Source organism: Urocitellus parryii, chromosome 7, assembly GCF_045843805.1.
Source record: "Urocitellus parryii isolate mUroPar1 chromosome 7, mUroPar1.hap1, whole genome shotgun sequence".
Taxonomy (NCBI): Eukaryota; Metazoa; Chordata; class Mammalia; order Rodentia; family Sciuridae; genus Urocitellus; species Urocitellus parryii.
Window position 1 is genome coordinate 37,565,674 of NC_135537.1, and position 24,467 is coordinate 37,590,140.

Below are 24,467 nucleotides of genomic sequence, written 5' to 3' on the forward strand. Positions count from 1 at the left end.
GAGAAAGAGAAAACATAAATGAAAAACAATGCAAAACAAAACCCAAATATGCTAATCAAAAGCCCTAACTTTCAAAAGGCAAGGAAAAATAGCTACATTTAAAAAATATGAAAATTTAAAATGATAAAGAGAAACAAATATATGTATATCTGTTCATTCATCAGTCAGCACAATAAACACACACAAAAACAATAAAAATAAAAGAAAAAAAGAAAGAAAGAATTCTTAATGAAAAGGAATTGTTTACACATGGGTCGTCAGAATAGTCAATGAGAATAGATAATCACTGTGTGACTGTCTTTCTGTTTCTTCTTGAGTTATGTAATGAGTGGGAGAGCAAGGGCTGAGGGTTGTTAAACCCTCCCTCTTTTTGTGTTGCTCACCAAGTTGCCAGTTGGAGTTCAAAAATTCTCAGCTTTCCTTCTTTCCAGTAAAGGTAGGATGAGATGGGAAGTACTGTCAGCTGAAATTATCCCTGCACAATCCAGGCCAATGTATTCTTAATGTTGGGATGCTGCAGAGTTCTGTGAGTGGAGTTCTTTTTTTGTTGTTGTTGTGTTCTTTGTAGATATACATGACAGAAGAGTGCATTTTGACATATATACATGGATTATAACTTATTCTAATTAGGATCTGTGAGTGGAGTTCTGATAGTGGTGCTGGGTCTAATTAGGCTTCAGGGGCTTTGTTGGGTTCTGATTCATCTGGAGAGATTAGATCAACACACCCTAGGGACTGGCAATTGCAGATCTCTTCTGGGAATTTGGATCTCAGGAGCCCTCCAAAGGATTCTATTCGTGAGGCAGGGGAGCCAGTACTTCATCACCTCTCCTGCCCATGAACACAGCCATTCCAGGCTTCTTGATCTTAGACCCTGAGTGTATTCATACTCCTGTTCAGATTCTCAACCTGCTTCAGCTGGTCTTTTGAGCCACCAGACCCAGGGGAAAGGGAGTTAGGCTCTGTTTTGCTTTTCCAACTTAAACCCACCTGGGTATATGTTCTCTGTGCCTGTTACTCTCATTCTTCTGAGTATACCCTAGGTCCTGTGGCAGATGCATGTGAGGATTGTGTAAAATCTTTGCTTGGATCTCTTAGCTTCCATAGCAGCAACTGCAGCATGGCCATCTCAGGATGGCCCCCACTTCAGCTCTGCATAGCCAGTTGGGAAAATGGGGCACTCTTTACGCCCAGTGTACAGTGCAGCCTCTGGATCAGCTAAGGGCATGCAGCTCTTCTGATCTCGGGGTCTCTGTACTAAATCTGTTTGTTTGTTGTGTTTCTCTGTGTTTTTCCTTTTTCTGTGCTGAATCAGTGCCGCTACCAGTGCTGCTGCAACAGGCTTGGGTTCAATATATTCTTTCTTCTTTGTTTAATGTACCCAAATTTCTGAGTGTCCAAGACACTCTGACTGTCCAGTATTGAGTTTTAGTGCAATCTCTCTTTGACCCACCTTGCAGACTTGCAGTAATCCTACTTGAATCTCAGGTCACAGAGAGACTAGGAATGTAGCCTTACCCTAGCTCCCCATCTTGAATCTCTAGATTACTTTTAATTATGAGAATTTTTTGAACTACAAAGATTTTTAAAAGTAGACAATACAAAAATTATTTTAAATTAAACTGTAACTGAAGAGATTATTTAAACACCAGAAAGAGAAAGAGGAAATAAAGACACAATGACATAAAACATGAATTGTTTACCAAAATAAATCATGTGTTTTCACTTGATAAATGCCCCAGAGACACTCTTTTTGACTATTAAATTAGGCAATTGACATATCAATTGTTTTACATACTGAGAAAATAAGATCTGTGGACTAATAGAAAATATTCATTGTATTTACTGGATTAATTTGGGGGAACCTATGATTTGTTTGTTTAAAGTGAGCAAGAGTATGAGCTTGCTTTGAAGCAAACTTTATAACTCCTGAGGAAGTATGTAGTGATTAGGTTACTTTTCACTTAATATTAAAGAGAATTGTTAATAATAATGCTGCCTCTATAACTGTGGTTCAACTTGAGTTTTTTTTTTTTAAGTTTGAAGGACATGAAGCATTTTTTATTTCTGAGGCACAATTGTCAATTTTTGTTTTTTGAAAATTTAAGAGATGGTTTTTTAATTCTGATAGGACTGTGCTCTTTTTCTGGTACATAATATCTTTGCACTTCATTCTTTCTCCCTGCTCATTGGCCTCCTCCCTTTAAAAAAAAATAACACACACACACACACACACACACACACACACTCACACATTCACTCACACAGTTGCCAATGGACTTTTATTTTATTTATTTATATGAGGTATTGAGAATTGAACCCAGTGCCTCACACATACTAGGCAAGTGCTCTCCCACTGCGCTGTGACCCCAGTCTCCACCCTCACCCCATATTTTTATTTCTGTCTCTGATGTTATTTTTCAACCATTCTTTTTTCAATATTTTTAACTTTCTTATATCATTGTTCTTCTATAGCACCTTGCCTGGTAAAGTTCTAACTCTGGACAGATTACTCTCTTTGCCTAATTGGGATTTTGGATCAACAGTAAAGAAAGTACACCATCTCAAAGATTGTCATTTTATAATTGTGGTCTCTTACCTTCAACAAGGCCTGCATTTCTATTTAGTAATCCTGCTAACCTTTGTGAGGTTAAGGTCTTTCTTTCTTTCTTTCTTTCTTTCTTTCTTTCTTTCTTTCTTTCTTTCTTTCTTTCTTTCTTCTCTATACTCTGGCTATTTCAAATATAGTCATATATCTTCAAATGTGAGATTTTTAACTTCCTTAAAACAGATAAAATAACTCTCTTACTTCATAAAAAAATACAAACCAATATATGAAAGAACCCCTCAGCTGGCTCCCACCAACCTATAGTCTTAACTGTAACTCTGCCTATCCTTTCCTGCTATTATAATCTTGAGAGGTGTTCTTAACAACTCTGAGGTTAAAGCAGTTTTATCACATATGCTTTGGACATATGTTTATTCATTGTCTCAGGGACAGGGTTTACTCATTGTCTCTTTTGTCATCTTGTAGCTTTACTCTTCTTATATTTTACTAATTCATCCCAAATATCATTTAAACTTGCTCAAACATTTCATGTGTGGGTTTTTTTTTTGTGTGTGTTTGTTGTTTGTCTTGCTGTAATCTTTCTCAAATGCATGTCTGCATAATTACTATCCTTTCCAGAATCCTTAATTGTAGAGTCATTCATAATCTCTACTTCTTCACTTATCCACTGTCCCAAGCCATTGCCTGCCACGACCTGTGCTGCTGTTAATTCAGAAACTGGCGAGGGGTGATGGGGAATTAAGGAAAACATACAAACACTTAGAGAGAAAAGCAAGATCATATGGGAGACTGAACTCTGATTGAGAACAGTGATCCAGAGCTGGACCCACACTTTTATTATATATGTTTTATATAGGTTTATTATATAGGTTTATATATTTATTATCACTGTCAGGCCTGTTGCAGTGAGAGTCATGTGTCACTCAGTAGCAGTGTGACCTTCAGCATTACAATTTTTTTTAATGTTTATTTTTTAGATGCAGTTGGACACACTACTTTTTTTCTTTCTTTTTAGTTTCTTTCTTTCTTTCTTTTCTTTCTTTCTTTCTTTTCTTTCTTGTGCTGAGGATTGAAGCCAGGACTTTGCAATTGCAAGGCAAGCACTCACTGCTAGGCAAGCACTCTACTGCTGAGCCACAACCACAGCCTTCAGCATTACAGTTAAAAAAATTTAAAACAGAGCTTGATTCAAACAATTTGTGGGGGTCATCTCCCCCTTTTTGTTTTTGTAATTGTAACTTAATGGACAGGTGAGCTCACTCTACAATGGCCTGGCCTTGAGGATTATAAGGGATACCTGTTTAGTGATCAATATGATTTTATTACAAAACTGTGGAAAAGAAGACCTGGTATAAGCCAGAGAATTATCAGTTTTAACTTCTGGAGGATGGTCTAGCTCTGTAGCTAAGTGGCTAAGCAGTTGGAAGTGACTTGATGTTTAGTTTTTCCTTGGCCAGAAAAATTAGCAAAAGTCACCTGCCAGGCATGTGGATTAGCCCAACTAATCCTTTTATACTCTTAATATACAAATCAAACCTGACTGAATCTTAACTCTTTTTAAAAAAAATTTTTGTAGAATGCCTTTATTTTATTTATTTTTATGTGGTGCTAAGGATTGAACCTAGTGCCTCACATGTGCTAGGAAAGCGCTCTGTCACTGAGCCACATCCCCAGCCTGAATCTTAACTCTTAACAACCTTGTTTTTGGTGAAGACACAGAAACAAAGAAAATGAAAATCTCATTTGTGCTGAATCTAATTTACTTATTTTTAACTACATAAGCCAAGATGCAAATCTATATAGTTAACAGTGCTAGTCATTTCTTTTTTGCTAAAGAAAAATCCTAAAAGTAATCGATGTTACATCTTAGGCATTTTATAGAAACCAACACTTTATTGTCTAACCATGTAGAAAAACGTGAGTTAGTAATTTTGAAGACATCCTTATTTTTTATCTATTTACCCAGTCCAAACTGAACTTTTTTTTTAAGCCACACACATAAACCAAAAAATATTTGGATCCATTTCTTATTTAAATTTTAATTTATGAGTGCTCATTTATATGACAATTTTGATACCATGTACACGATATATAGACTAAAGCACATATGTAGACTCAATGACATAATACACAGGTGTGCACACATACACAAAATAAACAGGAAACAAAAATTTTATAACTTTTTATAAAAAAAGTACGTAGGAGACAATGTTATAGATGTTATTTAAGTCTTAGATTTAACCTGTTTGAAATTAATATAGAGCTCATCAGACTTTTATATTGTGACTTAAATATAGGGCAGGCCTGTACAGTTGGAAATGCCAGGATGATCACTGAAAGCAAAGGTTCAGACAGCTAACATTTGTCCTTGATGGCTATCAGATCTACCCCCAACATCACCATGTCTATGTCCTTTTTAGGGTTTAGTAAAAATAATTTTTTTTATTGTATTTCAAAGGTAACCCTAGAAAAATTGGTCTCTGAACAAAGACAAAGTGTAAACGTGGATCAGAAAAATGCGGTACTAGGTTCAATCCTCAGCACCACATAAAAATATATTAAAGGTATTGTGTCCATCTACAACCAAAAAATATATTTTTAAAAAATATTCTCCTTACTTCTTTAGGAGCACAAGATTAAATGTGAATTCACCATAAAACCATGAACTCAAAAATAGAGAATTTTAAAAAACAGGAGTTCTAGAAAAAATTACAGACCACAATACTTTAGTAAAAGATCATGTAGAACACCTTTATCAACTCAAAGTGCACTTTTAGCTTAGTTTAGAGTCAGTTCATTCTGTTTTTCTCTTTGCTGTAGCATTTAGGGAGGAATTTGTTAGGAAAGTGGTGTGGCAGAATATTAGAGGTAAACAAGATCAGTAGCCAAGCTGAAGTGGCTTGAATTTAGAGGGGACAATTTTTTTCCTTTTGTCTTAACTGATTTTTCTATAATTCTTGTAATCTTGAAAGGTGTGTAATTTACATCTTAAGTCTAGGAGAGACAAGAGATCTAAAGAAACTAAGAAGCAAGGAGAATATTTTTTAAAAATATATTTTTTGGTTGTAGATGGACACAATACCTTTAATTTATTTTTATGTGGTGCTGAGGATTGAACCTAGTACCTCATACATTCGAGGCAAGCGCTCTGCCACTGAGCGACGATCCCAGCCCCAAGGCTGTTGTTAAAACTATTTCTTCTTTTGTAAAATTATTCTCTTAAAGTGTGGTGCTATAGTTTATGTTTTGTCTGGAGACTCTGTTGCAGCAGTGACAACAGTGCTGATCTGTATACTCATAATTTTAATTTTGTCCTGGTTAGACTCCCTGCCTTCAGTTCCTGTTTACTCGAAGGAGGCAAGGGCTCCAGTTGGGGAGGGATAGGTGCTGTCAGCATGTCGGACTTGTTGTTAACAGTTTATAATCATTATAGGTGTTTTTAAGGCCAGGAATCATGTCAGAAGCCGGCCATATCACACTTTCTTTTTTTTTTTAATATTCTTTTTAGTTGTTGATAGACCTTTATTTTTTTTTTTTTATATGCAGTGCTGAGAATCAAACCCAGTGCCTTACACATGCCTGGCAAATGGGCCACCGCTGAACCACAACCCCAATCTCCTGTATCACACTTTCATGAGATGGGTTGAGAGAGTCTCGCATAAAAGACCATAAAGTAAAAGTGGCCACAGGTGCCTTGTTTGTGTCTTCAGCTGTATACCTATCATGTGGCTTTTTACTAAGTCTCTTCTATGTCTCTATATTTCTTTAGGAAACCAGGGCTTAGTTTTAATAACAAATTTTAAAATCTGTGACAACTGTGTCTTCCTTGATTTAAGCAAAGCAACACAGAGATCCCTTTCTTTGGATTCTATATGTTCCATGTTTTACACCTGACTGTACTGTGCTACTTTCCCAAAATGACGGTGTTCTTCAGAATTGTCCCCTCATCTAATCGTCAAAGAGAAGTTCCCCTGTTTTTGGTCCTTGTTTGGGTGCCCTGTTACCAGCGAGGGGCAATGGAGGATTAAGAAAAACCCACAAACATTTAGAGAGAAAAGTGGGATACTGAACTCCGATTGAGAACAGTGACCCAGACCTGGCTCCACATGTTATTTATATCAGTTTTATCATCAAAAGTTTATTTATGAGAAAGTTTCTGCAAAGCAGGCAGGCTTGTAGGTCATAGCATGGATGAGACATTAGGGTTATCATGCTATGCTCAGAATCTTCTATCCCAAGGAGTCAGCATCTGAGTTTCAAGGTCAGAACTGATATCCCTGGGTGTTTGCCCAGAGAGACCCAGGGCCGTTGGCATAGTAACTGGCAAATGTTAACCCTGTACTTTTGCATAGGGAGAATTCCAGTGCAAGTACACCACAACAATAAGGCTATCAGACACCTTGATCCACATCACTGCTTCCCACAATTACTGTCTAGTTTCCACCTTCGCTCCACTAAATTGCTCTTGCTGCCATCACCAGTAATTTCCTTACCACTAAGTCTAGATACTTTTTTGCAGAGTTAATTTTATTGAGGTATAATATACATAAAACAAATGTTCCTTCTGATGAGCAGTAATGATTTTATCATAGTTTGTTTATTCATTTACCAGTTAGTGGACTTTGGATTTTTTTTTCTTTTCAGTTTTTAGTTGTTAGGAATAAGGTCCTGTGAATATTTGTGTCTTTGGTTAAGATGTATTTTCGTTTTCCTTGGATAAACACCTAGGAGTGGAAATCTTGGGTTGTATAACTTTAGAAGAAATGCTAACACTTCTCTAGAATAGCTATTTACTTTTGCATTTCCAACAGCCACATATAAGAGATCTTCTACTTCCATATCCTTGCTGAGAATTGGTCTTTAATTTTAGCCATATTAGTGTATGTATAACAGTGATTTTGAGTCCTTGTCCAGTCTTAGTGTCAGAATAATGCTGTCTTCACAAATTGAATATGGAAATCTTTCCTTCTCTTGAATTCTTAGGAAAAATTTGAGGAGGACTGATGTTAATTTTCCTTCAAATTTTCAATAGAATTCTCCAGTGAATATAACTCTCTTGGGGCTTTGTTGAAAGTTTTTGATTACTGTTTCAATCTCTTTAATAATTACAGGACTTTTCATATATAATTTTTTTCCTTCATGATTACATGATTTAGTCTTGGTTGATTATATATTTCTAGGAATTTATCCAATTCTTCTAGGTTATCTAATTTGTTGATGGATAGTTCTTTTTAAAAATTTTTAATTTTTTTTGGTACTGGGAATTGAACTTGGGAGCACTCAACCATTGAGCCACGTCCCAGCCCTATTTTGTATTTTATTTAGAGACAGGGTTTCACAGAGTTACTTAGCATCTTGCCATTGCTGAGGCTGGCTTTGAACCTGTGATCCTCCTGTCTCAGCTTCCCAAGTTGCTGGGATAACAGGTGTGCCCCACCGTGCCCAGCTCCGATAGTTCTTAATATTATCCTTTCCCGCGTGCAATTAGTTGTATTGCTCCCAATTTAGTTATTTGAGTTTTCTGTTTTTTTTTTTCTTCGTCTCACTAGGGTGGGTTATTTTTTTTTTTTTTAAACAAAAACTAACTCTTAGTTGAATTTATTTTTTCTGTTTTCTATTTCATTTATATCTCCTTTCATCTTCATTATTACCTTCCCTTTTTCTTATTAAGTTTAATTTTTAAAGTAAGTTTGTTTATTCATTTTTCATGTGTTTACTGCTATAACATTTCCTCTTTGTACTGCTTTAGCTCCATCTCATAAGCTTAGGTATGATGTGTTTTCATTTTTATTTGTATTGAGATTTTTCTTAAATCTTAGTGATTTTCTCCTTGTTGGTTGTTTAAGAGATTGAGTTGTATCAGTTTTAGATATTTGTGGATTTTTCTGTTTCTTGCTGGTATTGATTTCTGGTTTCATTCCATGGTGATGATACTTGTATAATTAGAGTCATCTTAAACTGTTTTTTGGTTTAACCTGTGGTTTTAATTTGGAGAATGTTCTGTGTGGTTTTCCTTTTTTTTTTTTTTTTCCTGTACTGGGTATTAAATCCAGTATCTGTGCATGCTAGACAAAGTGCTCTCTGAGCTACATCCCTAGTCCTTCTTCCATTTTCTTTTAAGACAGGGTCTTGCTGAATTGCGCAGGCTGGCCTTGAACTTGGGACCCTACTGAATAGCTTGGATTCACATATTTACCACAGTACTGGCTTCCATGTGTTCTTTTTTTTTTTTTTAATTATTTGTTCTTTTTAGTTATACATGATAGTAGAATGTATTGTGATATACATTCATGGAGTATAATTTTCCATTTTTGTGGTTGTACATGATGTGGAGTTACACTGGTCATGTATTCAGATATGAACATAGGAAAGTTGTGTCTGGTTCATTCTATTATCTTTCCTATTCCTTTGTCTAATTCAGTGAACTCCCCCCACTCCCTTATTTTGAGTTAGCATCCGCATATCAGAGAGAGCATTCCAGGTCGTTAGTTTTTTGGGATTGGCCTATTTCACTTAGCATTTTAGTCTCTACTTCCTTCTGTTTATTGGCACTTTTCTTGCTAAAGTTTCCTTTGGCTACTCTGGGTCTCTTTATTTTTCCAAATGAATTTCATGACTGCTTTTTCTCTTTCTACAAAGAATGTCATTGGGATTTAAATAGGAATTGCATTAAATCTGTATAGCACTTTTGATTGTGTGGCCATTTTGACAATGTTAATTCTGCCTATGCGTGAACATGGGTCTTTCCGTCTTTTAAGGTCTTCTTCAGTTTCTTTCTTTGGTGTTCTGTAGGTTTCATTGTACAGGTCTTTCACTTCTTTTGTTAGATTGATTCCCAAGTGGCTTTTTTTTTTTTTTTTGAGGCTATCATGAATGGAATAGTTTTCCTAATTTTTTTTTATCGCTGATATGTATGAATGCACTTGATTTATGGGTGTTAATTTTATATCCTGCTACTTTGCTGAATTCATTTATGAGTTCTAAAAGTTTTCAGGTGGAATTTTTTTGGTTTTCTAAATAGAGAATCCTGTCATCCACAAATGGGGCTTGTTTGAGTTCTTCTTTTCCTATTTGTAGCCCTTTAATTTCTTTCTTTTGTATAATTGCTGTGACTAGTATTCCAAGGAGATGTTGAATGAAAGTGGTGAAAGAGGACATCCTGTCTTGTTCAAGTTTTTAGAGGCAGTGCTTTAATTTAAAATGATGTTGTCCTTGGGTTTAGCATATATAGCTCTTACAGTGTTGAGTTGTTTCTACTATCTATCGTTTTGAATATGAGTGGATGATGTATTTTGCTGAATGCTTTTTCTGCATCTATTGAGATAATCATGTGATCTTGTCCTTTAGTCTATGGATGTGATGGACTATGTTTATTGATTTCCATATGTTGAACCAACATTGCATCCTTGGGATGAACCTCACTTGATCATATACACTATTTTTTAAAATATGTTTTTGTATGTGATTTGCCAATATTTTATTAAGAATTTTTGCTTCTATGTTCATCAGGGATATTGGTCTGAAGTTTTATTTCCTTGATGTGACTTTGTCTCTTTGGTATCAGGGTGATACTAGCTTCATAGAATGAGTTTGGAAGGATTCCCTCCTTGTATTTCATGGAATAATTTGAGGAGTATTGGTGTTAGTTCTTTTTGAAGGTCTGGTAGAACTTGGCTGAGAATCCATTTGGTCCTGGGCTTTTCTTGATTGGTAGGCTTTTGATGGCATCTTCAATTTCTTTGCTTGAAATTGCTGTGTTTAGATTGTGTATATCCTCCTGATTCAGTGGTCATATGTTTTTAGAAATTTGATCATGTCTTCAAGATCTTCATTAGAGTATACATTTTCAAAATAGTTTGTGATTATCTTCTGAATTTCACTATTGTCCATTATGATTCTTTCTTTTCAATCATGAGCCACACCCACAGCCCTTTTTAAAAATTTTTATTTATTTATTTTTAATTGGTTGTTCACAACATTACAAAGCTCTTGACATATCATATTTCATACATTAGATTGAAGTGGGTTATGAACTCCCAATTTTACCCCAAATGCAGATTGCAGAATCACGTCAGTTACACATCCACAATTTTACATAATGCCCTATTAGTAATTGTTGTATTCTGCTACCTTTCCTATCCCCTACTATCCCCCCTACCCTTCCCTCACATCTTCTCTCTCTACCCCATCTACTGTAATTCATTTCTCTCCTTGTTTATTTTCCCATTCCCCTCACAACCTCTTATATGTAATTTTGTATAGCAATGAGGGTCTCCCTTCATTTCCATGCAATTTCCCTTTTCTCTCCCTTTCCCTCCCATCTCATGTCTCTGTTTAAAGTTAATCTTTTCTTCCTGCTCTTCCTCCCTACTCTGTTCATAGTTGCTCTCATTATATCAAAGAAGACATTTGGTATTTGTTTTTTAGGGATTGGCTAGCTTCACTAAGCATAATCTGCTCTAGTGCCATCCATTTCCCTGCAAATCCCATGATTTTGTCATTTTTTAGTGCTGCATAATATTCCATGGTGTATAAATGCCACATTTTTTTTTTTTATCCATTCATCTATTGAAGGGCATCTGGCCCTTTTTAAAAATATTTTATTGAGAGGGTCTTGCTGACTTGCTTAGGACCTTGCTAAGTTGCTGAGGCTGGCTTTGAACTCTTAATTTTTCTACCTCGGCCTCCCTAGCCTCTGTGATTACAGGCATGCGCCAGGCTGAACATAGACTTTTGTTTACAAGTTCATCAGTGTTTATTGAATACAGTAATATACAAGGCAGTATGTTCAGTGCTGGTGGTGGGTGCAACCGTAATGAGCCATGATAAGTTTTTATCCTCAGGGAGATAAAAACACAGTAAACAGGAAATCCCCCATAAGTAAGATGGTATTGTCATAACTATAAATGGTCCAGACACAGTATAAAACAGAGAAAGAATGATTCTAATTTACATAAGGAGGAGTGACGAAGGCCTTAATGAAACAGGTTTAATTTGATGGGTAGATAGCATTGAAAAAGACATTACGGCTGCTGGAATTTTGGCTCTGCAAAAATTAACTGTGTAATCTTAGGCAAGTCACTTAATTAGCTGCCTAGAAAAAGGAAGACACAAGATACTTAGTCTAGATGGGTCTCTCCTTAAATTTGTATGTTGAAATCCTAACTCTCAAGGTGATGATATTAGGAAGTGATTAGATCCTGATCATCCCCATAATGGAATTAGTGCTCTTATAAAAGAGGTTCCAGCAAGCTCCCTTGCCTCCTCCATCTACCCTGGGAAGAAGCAAGAAGATGCCATTCTGTGAATCTGAAAGTACACTCTCCCAAGACACCAAATCTTTTGGGCTTGTAATCTTGGACTTCCAGCCCTCAGAACCATGAGAAATACTTTTTTAAAAAAATATTTATTTTTTAGGTATAGATGGACACAACACAATGCCTTTATTTTTATGTGGTGCTGAGGATCGAACCCGGGCCCCCCATGCTAAGCAAGTGCTCTACCACTGAGCCACAATCCCAGCCTGAGAAATAAATTTTTATTTGAACATATACTTTTTGTTCTGTCACCAAGATGGCTGTCAGTGACTAATAGGCAGGTAGCATACACAGTATATGTACATTGGACAAAGGGATGATTCACAGTCTGGAAGTGAAAATTCTTCACTTCAGTCTGGAGGTGAAGTTCTTCATGCTACTGAGAGTAGTGTGTAATTCAAAACTTATGAATTGATTATTTTTGGACTTTTTCATTTAACATGTTTGTATTCCTGTTGACCTTGGGTAACTGAAGCTGTGGAAAGCAATATGATATGGAGAGGGACTACTATACATATGCATATTTATATAACTTACAATTAAAATATATGATGTAATCAGCAATTTTAATAATTACTATAAGATTATAATAATGATTTTGAAATTATTATTATGATTATGCTTATATGTTTGTTTGTCAGTAAGGTCAATGTGCTGCATGATGATGTGTCAGTCAGTGACATACTGTATATGTCACGGCAGTCCCACAGGAGTATAACAGAGATGAAAAATTTCTATTTCTTAGTGACATCATAGACACTGTGACCTCATAGTACAACACATTATTCACGTGTTTGTGGCAATGCTTGAGTAAATAAATTGTTGTACACTAACTGTATAAAAATGTAATAACATACAAATGTTTAGTATACAATACTTGTTAATGATAACAAATGATTATGTTACCAGTTTATGTATTTACTGTACTATACTTTTATTACTTTATTTATTTTTTACTTTTTATTTTTTTGGTACCAGGGGTTGAACTCAGGGACACTCAACCACTGAGCCACATCCCCAGCCCTGTTTTGTATTTTATTTAGAGACAGCTCCTGGGATTATAAGCATGTACCACTGCGCCCGGCTATTATTTTAGAGTATACTTCTACTTATAAAAAGAAGTTTAGCATAAAACTGTATGCCATATTATACTGACAGCAACCTCATGTCTCCTGTTGACCATGTCTCTTGATTATATCATTTTCCGATGTTGTTTTATTCATCATGGCTCAAGTAGTAATAAGTCATACCATTTATATGTACTGAATGATCTCTATGTTTAATAGTCTCTGCTATCTGTTTGTGTAAGGACACTCCATGAATTTCGTACTGTGATGAAATGGCCTAGTGATACATTTCTCAGCATGTATCTCCATTGTTAAGTGACACATGATGCTATATTGTTAAGTGGAAATAATAGAACAAAATAGTATGTATGTTCAAAAGGGGTAGAATTAAAAATACATATTCATATTTATATGAAAGTTTCATAAAAACTAATAAAAAGATTATGTTTTGGGATGTTTCTAGGTACACGAGAAACAGTGTAGAAGGAGAATGTTCACTGTATACCTTTTTATATTTATTGATTTTTAAGCCATCTGATTATATTGCCTATTAAAAACAAAAAATATTTTGAAAGGTCTTAAGGAAAACATTTCTTTTTTTTCTTTTCAGTAAGCTAAAAAAGCTAAGTGAAGACAGTTTGACTAAGCAGCCTGAAGAAGTTTTTGATGTATTAGAGAAGCTTGGAGAAGGGTAAGTATAAAAAATATGAAAGTAATATTTAGATAATTATATAACTGTTATAAAAACTATATTAACCTTTCAAGTAGAGTATATTGTTTGAATTGACTATGTGTAACAAGTAAATCTGGCAATTAATATAGAATTTTAAAGATCAGATTGTGTTAGACCATGTAATAGTATCTTTCAGAGAAGCTGTTCGTGTGTGTGTGTGTGTGTGTGTGTGTGTGTGTGTGTAAAGCTAGAAGTGTGCTTTTAAGTGATTTCCAAAAAGATTTATTAGTTCATCTCATAGGCATGCTCATTAATATGCTTTAACAATTTTGACTTTGTTAGGCAAGTGACATCGGTCCAACTCTTTGGCACAGTTAGGGCCATTTATTTGGGAAAAGATAAATAGTAGATATGAATGGAGTGTCTTTTTAAAAAAATGTTTTCCATTGTAGTTGTACACAATACCTTTATTTCATTTATTCATTTTTATGTGGTAGTGAGGATCAAACCCAGTGCCTCACACATGTGAAGCAAGTGCTCTACCACTGAGCCACAACCTCAGACCATGAATTGAGTGTCTTGATGAAGAATCAGTATGTGTAAGCGGAGGAATAATTAGCATGATTTCAAAATAATAGTAGAGAAACATACAGCATTTTTTTTTATACTGAGGATTGAACCTAGGTGCACATTACCATTGAGCTATATCCCCAACCCTTTAAGATTAAAAAAAAAATATTTGAGACAGACTCTTGCTGAGTTGCTGAGAGCCTCCCTAAGTTGCTGAGACTGGCCTTGAGCTTGTGATCCTCCTGCCGCAGCCTCCTGAGTGGCTGGGATTATAGGCATGTGCCACTGTGCCTAGCTAATATATTGCATTTTGAGCATAGAGAAAAGTGGGTAGTATTTAATGGAATGATAAAATGTAAGAAAGCCTGTAAAATAATAAAAGGTACAAAACAGTATGAATATCAGCTTAAATTAGCAAGAACTAGGAAAAGGAAATAAAGGGAAAAATATAAAATAATAAACTAAACATAAGATGTAAGGAAAAAATTAGTGTATTTTCACTGAATGTTAATTCTCATTGTAACAGTTTGCTAAAGGATAAACTGTTGGAAAATTAAAAATGTAAAACCTAGCTAGCTTTATGTTCTGAGCTCCATGTAAAACAAAAAATGGAAATAAGAAGATATTTTCTGTAAAAATCACTTAAGAGAGGTATGCATGAATAAAAAACAAAGAAGGAGTGTCAAAATTTATATTAGATAACTTAAAGTTAAATGGTTCCTGCTAAATAAAAAGGGACATTAGGTAATGAAATCAAGGACAATTTATAACAAAACTTTTGTGTCGCATAACACAGCTGGTAAACTTATGATAGAAAAGCTATTAATAATATCAGAAGGATCTAATAAAACTATAATTGTATAGGATATTTCAGTGTATTTCTTCCTGAATTGGACAGATATAATAGGAAAAGAAGATACAGCGATATTTAATGTTATTGCCTGTAAGATGGATTATATATATTACATTTATATGTGTGTATATATGCATATATATGTCTGTATGTGTGTATATGTATATATATACATATGTAAATTAATGTGAGGATCTATCTCCACATTGCATTTTTCCTTTTTGGGGGTATGTTTGTAGACTGAAAAAAAATGACAAATTTTATATATAGGTATTTTTCCAGGTCATATTTTCTGATTATAGTATATTACATTAGAAATAAGTAATTATGAAATGACAGAAATTTCACTAATTGGCAATTAGTTTGTACAGTGTGATGAATATCAGAAGCTCAACAGTAAGCCACTGTGCATCTTATGTCTGCCAGTGTATTTGATACAAACACATCTAGAGAATAATGATTTCTTCTTTTTGCATTCAGCTTTCATGCATGTTTTTTCCACTGGCAGATATTTAACTAGGAACCATTCAGGGAAGGAGATTCTGGGAAATGGAGTTCCCAGCTTTTCTTTTGCAGTGCTGAGGAGTCCTTAGAAAGGAGTGATGGTATTGCTTATTTGATAATAGAATATCTACCACTGAATTCTATGTTAGTTTTTGAGGAAATATGCATAAAAATGCCTTTTCAAGGAAGATACATATACACACACACCCCTATCCAAAAGTGACTTTGAGTATAAAATTGAATGAGAGTACTTCGGAGGGGCTAAAGAAACAGGAGATGGGATCAAATTCATTTTGTTTAAATAGTTGGTTTACTACTTGTCATTTTTTCACTTGTTTTAAAAGATTGTAAGTTTGAAAGTGATTTTGCATAGGTTCCCAATGTTAGGAAACATCCCAGATCTGCCTATGACTTGTTGTTTTTTCTCTTCTGTGGAAATGATGTAGTGTGAAGACCATGATTTTTGGAATCAGAAAGTCTTTGAATTTTGAATTTGCTAGTTACTGGTATCTGATTCTGTTTCCCCATCTTTTGATGATGATGATATTATTTTTTTCATAATTGGGAGGGATGAATTTGATAATACATGTAAAACATCTACCATTGTACCTGGTATCTGCCAATAAGAACTCAGCAAACGGTAGTATTTTTTATCCTTATTTTCTGTTTCATACTAAATTAAAAATGAGTTGTTCTCTCATTTTTTTTTTTTTTTTTACTTTTTAAAACATATGAATTCTTTTTTGGTGGTGGTTGTTCTTTTAGGGTTCCGGGGATTAAACTCAGGGGCACTTGACCACTGAGCCACATCCTCAGCTCTATTTTGTATTAAATTTAGAGACAGGGTCTCACAAAGTAGCACTTCACCTTTGCTGAGGCTGGCTTTGAACTCACGTTCTTCCTGCCTCAGCCTCCAGAGCCACTGGGATTACAGTTGTGTGCTGCTGCGCCTGGCTTAAAACATGTGAATATTTAGTTGGCAGAGTTTCAGGAGTTGAAACAGAGGCTATTTTTCAGCAAGTGACCATTAAATACTATCTCTCATTTATCTGTGAGTATGTGTTCTTTCTCTTGGGGAAAAAATAGTGAAAGGAGCTGAGGAGACCTTGGGTTGGTATTGGTAACTCAGGGAGAACCAGAAGACTGAAGATCTCCTGCTTCTCTAACTTTGGCTGAGGGTTTCAGCTGCTCTTTAGTACCTCGAATAGAGGTGGGACTTGATATTCTGGGGATTATTGTGCTTAACATTACCCTTTGTCCTAACTTGAGACTTTGAATATTTTAATCTACCTTTCATTCTTTTTAATTTCCATTTATATCTTCTTAATGCTGCATTTGAGTTGACAAACCGTAAGTCTTTTTCTTTCATTCATAAAAAAATTGAAACTCATTTTATTAATTTGATGACTGTAAATTTATAACCGAAGCAATAAATCTAATTCATTAACTTTTCTTGCTTACTTTTGTTTTTTAGCATTTAAATAGTGTTTTTAAGCTAGAAAACACTACAAAGACTCAAGTAGACTTAATAGCTATGGTGTTTGCTTGGAAAAAAATAACATCTTGTTTTTTTTAGGTCTTATGGAAGTGTTTTTAAAGCAATACATAAGGAATCTGGTCAAGTTGTCGCAATTAAACAGGTACCTGTTGAATCAGACCTTCAGGAAATAATCAAAGAAATTTCCATAATGCAACAATGTGACAGGTATGAAGAAATTTTGTTGTTTTGTTTATCTTCATTTTCATGAATTTTATGAATAATGTACAATAATGTATTTCTTTTGATATGATATTTTTCCCCCTGACATCCCATTGGAAGTGAGATTGGGGAAGGTGAAGACATTTTTTAGGATTGTCTTTTGAATTTATAGTTCTTTGCTTGTAAAGTATAAATATTATAGCCTTGGGAAACTTGTAATGAAGAAAATACTCAAGCAGTTTTCCTATTACAGGAAAAATTTATGGATGAAAAAGAGTTTTTGATGTTAAGTGAGTCATTTAGCAGTCTGTATTATGTAAATATTTTAAATAAATTAAAAACAGTCCTATTTTATGTAAATATAATTCATTCAGTAAATGTTTACTATGTACCTATTTGATCAGGTACTGTGCCACTATCTAGGAATACCAAAAGAACTAAGGTCATTTTTTCTTGAAGGATTGGTAGTCTAGTTGGAAGGACAGATATCTAAGTAAAAGCTCTAATAGCATAGTCACACACAGCACTGACTGATGTGTGGAGTTTATGTGAGAACAAGAAGGCAGGGCACCTTCCTTCAGACAGTGGAGTTAGGAAGTCTGGAATGCTGAAGAAGAGTTAATTTGATGAAGTAATGAAGGAGTGAGAGATTAAAGAGAATTAAAGGTAGAGAGAAAAAAACAGCTCACGGGGCTGTGCTGTTTTGACAACACGTAGAATGAATTATTGGAGTAGGAAATATGCAGGAGAGATTGGTATGAAATGAGATTGAAAAGTAAACGGAGCTGATGATAAAAGGTCCTATATGCAGTGTTAAATAGCATGTTCTTTATTCTTTAAAGGATGTAGAGTGTGTAAATTAGGTTGTTCTTTAGCCTGTAGTTAATTAATCAAAGAGAGACATGTTATTCTCCTTTAACAAACAGTTTGAAGGTAGGGTTGTATAGCAGCAATAAGATAATAGCTGTGTTTCAGGATGCTTTTCTATACTTTTTACTCTTAGCCTATGATATTTGTCTTCGTGTTTTTATTATCTCATGGCTATAAGAGGTCTGCTCCAGACCAAGCCTAATGTTTATATTCCAGACAGGTACTAGAAAGGAAGAAGTGGTAAAGAACTTTCCTAGAGGGCTGGGGCTGTAGCTCAGTGGCAGAGAGCTTGCCTAGAATGCATGAGGCATTGGGTTCAATCCTCAGTACCACATAAAAATAAATGAACAAAATAAAGGCATTCTGTACAAAAAAAAAAAAAAAAAAGAAAAAAAGAAAAGAAAAGAACTTTCCTAGAAGCCCTCAGCTTATGTCTCTTGTTAGAATTATCTCACATGGTGACTTAGAGCTGGTGATTTAGGGGAGTCTGGATACATTGTCACTCTCGTATCACATAAGAGATCCATGTAATATGTTCTCTATTAAAAGTGTATAAGATCAAAAACCAAAGGTCAAATGTTTTATCTGGTATATGGTTGCTGATCCATGATTTGGGGTGGTGGGGGGCTAGGAAAGAATGGAGAAACTTTGGATTAGGCAGAGGTCATGGGGGCAGGGGTGTAGGGGTGGGAAGGATAGTGGAATGAGGTGGATATTATTACCATATGCACATGTATGATTGTGTGAATGGTGTGACTCTACATCCTGTACAGGCAGAGAAATGAGAAGTTGTGTTCCATCTGTGTACAATGAGTTGAAATGCTATTATGTAATGTATAACTAATTAGAACAAATAAAAAAAATGAACAAGATCTATACAGATTGTCTCCAATTGACTATGGTTTGAATTAACAATTTTTCAACTTTACATTGGTAGAAGACCAATCAGTACTTTGAATTTTGATCTTCCTAGGCTAGTGATATGCAGTATACTGTTTCTGGCCCAAGTTAACAATAGATTCCGAGCTACAGTTCCTAGTCAGCCATGTGGCCACAAGGGGAAACAGCTGATACTCATTCAGTGTATTAGTTTATTGTGTTGTTAAACTCGTTCATCTTATTTGTTAAATTTTGCTTTTCTTTAGAGTAGTCTATATATTTAGGTTATGTTAAATATTGTTCATTAAGCCTGTATAACTTGAAATTTAAGTAGTAATAAAAAAATCTATTCCCCAGATCAAAGCATGTAATTAAAAAGTATTTCTAAATCTTGCTGTTAATTTTGTAACTTGAGGAGAATGTGATTCTCATAGTTTAATGTAGAAAAGGAAAGACTGAGTGTAGAATAGTGCTGGGTCAGTAAGGTATGCTTACTAATCACCTGGTGCTATTATTATTTTATTATTGTTAAAAATTCAGCAACTAGTAGCATACTTTATTTTTTAATTTTTATTTTGGTGGTGCTGGGGATCAAATCCAGGGTCTTGTGCGTGCTGTGCGTGCCCTCTGTCACTGAGCTACATCCCTAGCTCCTAGTGCTATAGTTTGGAGATTTTAGGTGTTAAATATTTTACCTATTGTGTATCTTTTTCTCTAATCTGTACATTTTGGAATTTGTCAACTCTTGTTCAGATTTTAATAATAGTATCTTATTTGTTCACTGTGCCTTTCAATTTGCCTCCTGCAACCCATTTTCTTCCTGAACTTGGAGTGATCATTTTAAAATACAGATCCAGTCAAGCCATTGCTCTTCGTTGTCTGGATAAATTCATTTTTCTGAGGATGGCATACAAGTTGGTTCTGTTCTTAGTGCTTTATGCTTTCAGTCTCTTGCCTAAATTTCTCTCTTTTTTAATATTTATTTTTTTTAGTTACAGATGGACATAATATTTTATTTTTATGTGGTGCTGAGGATTGAACCCAGTGTTTCACGCATGGTAGGCGAGCACTCTACCTCTGAGCCACAACCTCAGTCCCCTAAGTTTCTCTTTTAAGCCCTATTTTACTTGTATTTTTCATCTTTTCTCTCCTATGTTTCTTGAAGTTCATGAATCTTGGATCCTACCACAAAGTGGTTAGCAAGTACTTGTAGTTCATGTCTGAGCAACTCAAACAGTCTTCACATTTGAGTTTCAACAGTCAAATTTTTAATCATCCCAGAAAGAATTTCTAATTCCTGGTGGGGTAATGGCATCATCATATATTTAGGTTTTTATTTATTTTTAGATATAGTACTGAGGATTGAACCCAGGGTCTTGCACAGGCTTGGCAAGTGCTCTACTATTGAGTTACATCTCTAGTTCTTTTAAAAAGTGGTCTCCCCTTGTGGCAACCAGAACTAGGTGTCTGGTCTAGAACTTCTGGTCTGTCTAGTTAGTTTTTCAACAGCAAAACTGAAAATTATCTTGATGCCTTTTTTTTTTTTTTTGGATGGTAATGATGACTTATAGTCCTTCTGAAAAGTCTTCAGTATCTTTTTTCTTTTCTTCTTTAAGAGAATTATATTTTAATTTCTTAGCATCCATTACAGTACCTAGTACTATACGTATGGATAGGGTATGTATGAGCAATATAGGGAATAGCATTATAGATTGAAGGGAGGGAAATCAGGTCCTTGTTCTTATTGTAAATTTAAAAAATTTTTTCTTTAAATATGTGTTAGTGCTTTCTTGATTTATGTGATTGTTATTTGAATTTCTTTAAAATTTTTAATTTATATATGACAGCAGAATGCATTACAATTCTTATTACACATATAGAGCACAATTTTTCATATCTCTGGTTGTATACATAGTATATTCACACCAATTTATGTCTTCATACCTGTACTTTGGATAATAATGATCATCACATTCCACCATCATTAATAACCACATACCCCCTCCCTTCCCTCAACCCCTCTGCCCTATCTAGAGTTCGTCTATTCCTCCCATGCTTTCTCTCCTTATCTCACTGTGAGATATTAGCCTCCTTATATCAAAGAAAACATTTGGCATTTGGTTTTTTGGGATTGACTAACTTCACTTAGCATTATCTTCTCTAATCCATCCATTTACCTGCAAATGCCATGATTTTATTCTCTTTTATTGCTGAGTAATATTCCATTGTGTATATATGCCACATTTTTTTATCCATTCATCTATTGAAGGGCGTCTAGGTTGGTTCCACAGTTTAGCTACTGTGAATTGTGCTGCTGTAAACATTGATGTGGCTGTGTCCCTGTAGTATGATATTTTTTTTATTGGTTGTTCACAACATTACAAAGCTCTTGACATATCATATTTCATACATTAGATTGAAGTGGGTTATGAACTCCCAATTTTACCCCAAATGCAGATTGCAGAATCACGTCAGTTACACATCCACAATTTTACATAATGCCCTATTAGTAATTGTTGTATTCTGCTACCTTTCCCTCACATCTTCTCTCTACCCCATCTACTGTAATTCATTTCTCTCCTTGTTTATTTTCCCATTCCCCTCATAACCTCTTATACGTAATTTTGTATAGCAATGAGGGTCTCCCTTCATTTCCATGCAATTTCCCTTTTCTCTCCCTTTCCCTCCCATCTCATGTCTCTGTTTAAAGTTAATCTTTTCTTCCTGCTCTTCCTCCCTACTCTGTTCATAGTTGCTCTCATTATATCAAAGAAGACATTTGGTATTTGTTTTTTAGGGATTGGCTAGCTTCACTAAGCATAATCTGCCCTAGTGCCATCCATTTCCCTGCAAATCCCATGATTTTGTCATATTTTAGTGCTGTGTAATATTCCATGGTGTATAAATGCCACATTTTTTTTATCCATTCATCTATTGAAGAGTATCTGGGTTGGTTCCACAGTCTAGCTATTGTGATTTGTGCTGCTATGAACATCGATGTGGCAGTATCCCTGTAGCATGCTCTTTTAAGGTCTTCAGGGAATAGTCCGAGAAGGGCAATAGCAGGGTCAAATGGTGGTTTCATTCCCAGCTTTCCCAGGAATCTCCATACTGCTTTCCAAATTGGCCGCACCAATTTGCAGTCCCACCAGCAATGTACAAGTGTACCCTTTTCTCCACATCCTCGCCAGCACTTGTTGTTTGACTTCATAGTGGCTGCCAATCTTACTGGAGTGAGATGGTATCTTAGGGTGGTTTTGATTTGCATTTCTCTGACTGCTAGAGATAGTGAGCTTTTTTTCATGTACTTGTTGATTGATTGTATATCCTCCTCTGAGAAGTGTCTGTTCAGGTCCCTGGCCCATTTGTTGATTGGGTTATTTGTTATCTTATTGTCTAATTTTTTGAGTTCTTTGTATACTCTGGATATTAGGACTCTATCTGAAGTGTGAGGAGTAAAAATTTGTTCCCAGGATGATATTTTTAAGTCCTTTGAGTATAGACCAAGGAGAGGGATAGCTGGGTCAAATAGTGGTTCCATTCCCAATTTTCCAAGAATCTCCATACTGCTATCCATATTGACTGCACCAACTTGCAGTCCCACCAGCAATGTATGAATGTACCCTTTCCCCCACATCCTTGCCAACACTTATTGTTGTTTGCCGCAAACTGCCCGGCCCCGGGCCGGCTGAGTCCTGCTCCTGCTGCCGAGCACTGCCTGCGGCACCCCTGCTGAGCGATTCCCTGCTGAGCTGTCAGTGCACGCGGGCTTGCAATCTTGCAACCCGGTTGGGCACAAAAACACAAGCCAGTCAAACTGAGACAAAGTTTTATTTAGAGAGAGGCCGTGTGCGTCCCCTAACAGGTGGGTCCGCCACGTGTGTTCTACCTGAGCCGGGGGGGCTTCTACTTCCCCCGGAACACCCTCCTACCATCCTATTCCAGCCAATGGGAACTCTCCCATTACAAGAGTGACATGAGTAACCTGAGTCCTGAAATGGGCCCAGCTAAACAGCATGAGTCCAATTACCATATGAATGTGAATTGCTGGCTGGCAGTCATAAAATCCAAAGGTGCCTATATCAATATTTTTGCTGTGGCTCCTAACAGTTGTTTGTCTTCATAGTAGCTGCCATTCTGACTGGAGTGAGATAAAATCTTAGAGTGGTTTTGATTTGCATTTCTCTAATTGCTAGTGATGGATAAAGATTTTTTCATGTATTTGTTGACTGATTGTATATCATTTTCTGAGATGTCTGTTCAGGTCCTTGGCCCATTTATTGATTGGGTTATTTGTTTTTTTTGGTGTTTAGCTTTTTTCTTTATATACCTTAGAGATTAATACTCTTTCTGATGTGTGAGGGGTAAAGATTTGCTCCCAAGATGTAGGTTCTCTATTCACTTCACAGATTGTTTCTTTGGCTGAGAAGAAACTTTTTAGTTTGAGTGAATCCCATTTATTGATTCTTGATTTTAATTCTTTCCCCACACGAGTCTTATTAAGGAAGTTGGGACCTAATCCCACATGATGGAGATTAGCGCCTACTCTTTCTTCTATTGGACACAGGATCTTTGGTTTAATTCCTAGGTCCTTGATCCATTTTGAGTTGAGTTTTGTCCATGGTGAGAGATAGGGGTTTAATTTCATTTTGTTGCATATGGATTTCCAGTTTTCCCATCACCATTTGTTGAAGAGGCTATCTTTTCTCCAGTGCATGTTTTTGGCACTTAGTCTAATATAAGAAAATTTTAGTTTCGTGGGTTAATCTCTGTGTCCTCTATTCTGTACCATTGGTACAGTCTGTTTTGGTGCCAATACCATGCTGTTTTTGTTACTATTGCTTTATAGTATAGTTTGAGGTAAGATATAGTGATGCCACCTGCTTCACTCTTCCTGCTAAGGATTACTTTAGCTATTCTGGGTCTTTTATTTTTCCAGATGAATTTCATGATTACTTTTTCTATTTCTATGAGGAATGTCATTGGAATTTTGATCAGAAAATTGTGTTAGATCTGTGTAGTGCTTTTGGAAGTATGGTCATTTTGATAATATTAATTCTGCCTATCCAAGAGCAGGCATCTTCTAAGGTCTTCTTTGATTTCTTTCTTTAGGGTTTTGCAATTTTCATTATATAGATTGTTCAACTATTTCATTAAGTTGATTCCTAAGTATTTTATTTTATTTTATTTTTTTGAGGCTATTGAAAATGGAGTAGTTTTCCTCATTTCCTTTCTGAGGATTTGTCACTGATATACAGAAATGCCTTTGATTTATGGGTGTTGACTTTATATCCTGATACTTTGCTGAATTCATTTAATAGTTCTAGAAGCTCCTGGTGGAAATTTTAGGGTCTTCTAGGTAGAGAATCATATCAGCAAATATTGCCGATTTGAGTTCTTCTTTTCCTATGTGTATCCCTTTAATTTCTTACATCTGTATATTTGGTCTGGCCGGTGTTTCAAGAA

General features: G+C 35.4%; 1 protein-coding gene across 3 annotated transcripts in view; it reads left to right on the forward strand.

Moving 5' to 3' along the window:
* Nucleotides 1-24,467, forward strand: part of Stk3 (serine/threonine kinase 3) — a 284,170-nt gene that overhangs the window by 16,650 nt on the left and 243,053 nt on the right. For all 3 annotated transcript variants that reach the window (XM_026384024.2, XM_077800961.1, XM_026384033.2), the window contains exons 2-3: nucleotides 13,564-13,644; nucleotides 17,130-17,258. In XM_026384024.2, coding sequence (XP_026239809.1) covers nucleotides 13,564-13,644; nucleotides 17,130-17,258 — 210 coding nt within the window. The remainder of the gene's footprint in view (nucleotides 1-13,563; nucleotides 13,645-17,129; nucleotides 17,259-24,467) is intronic.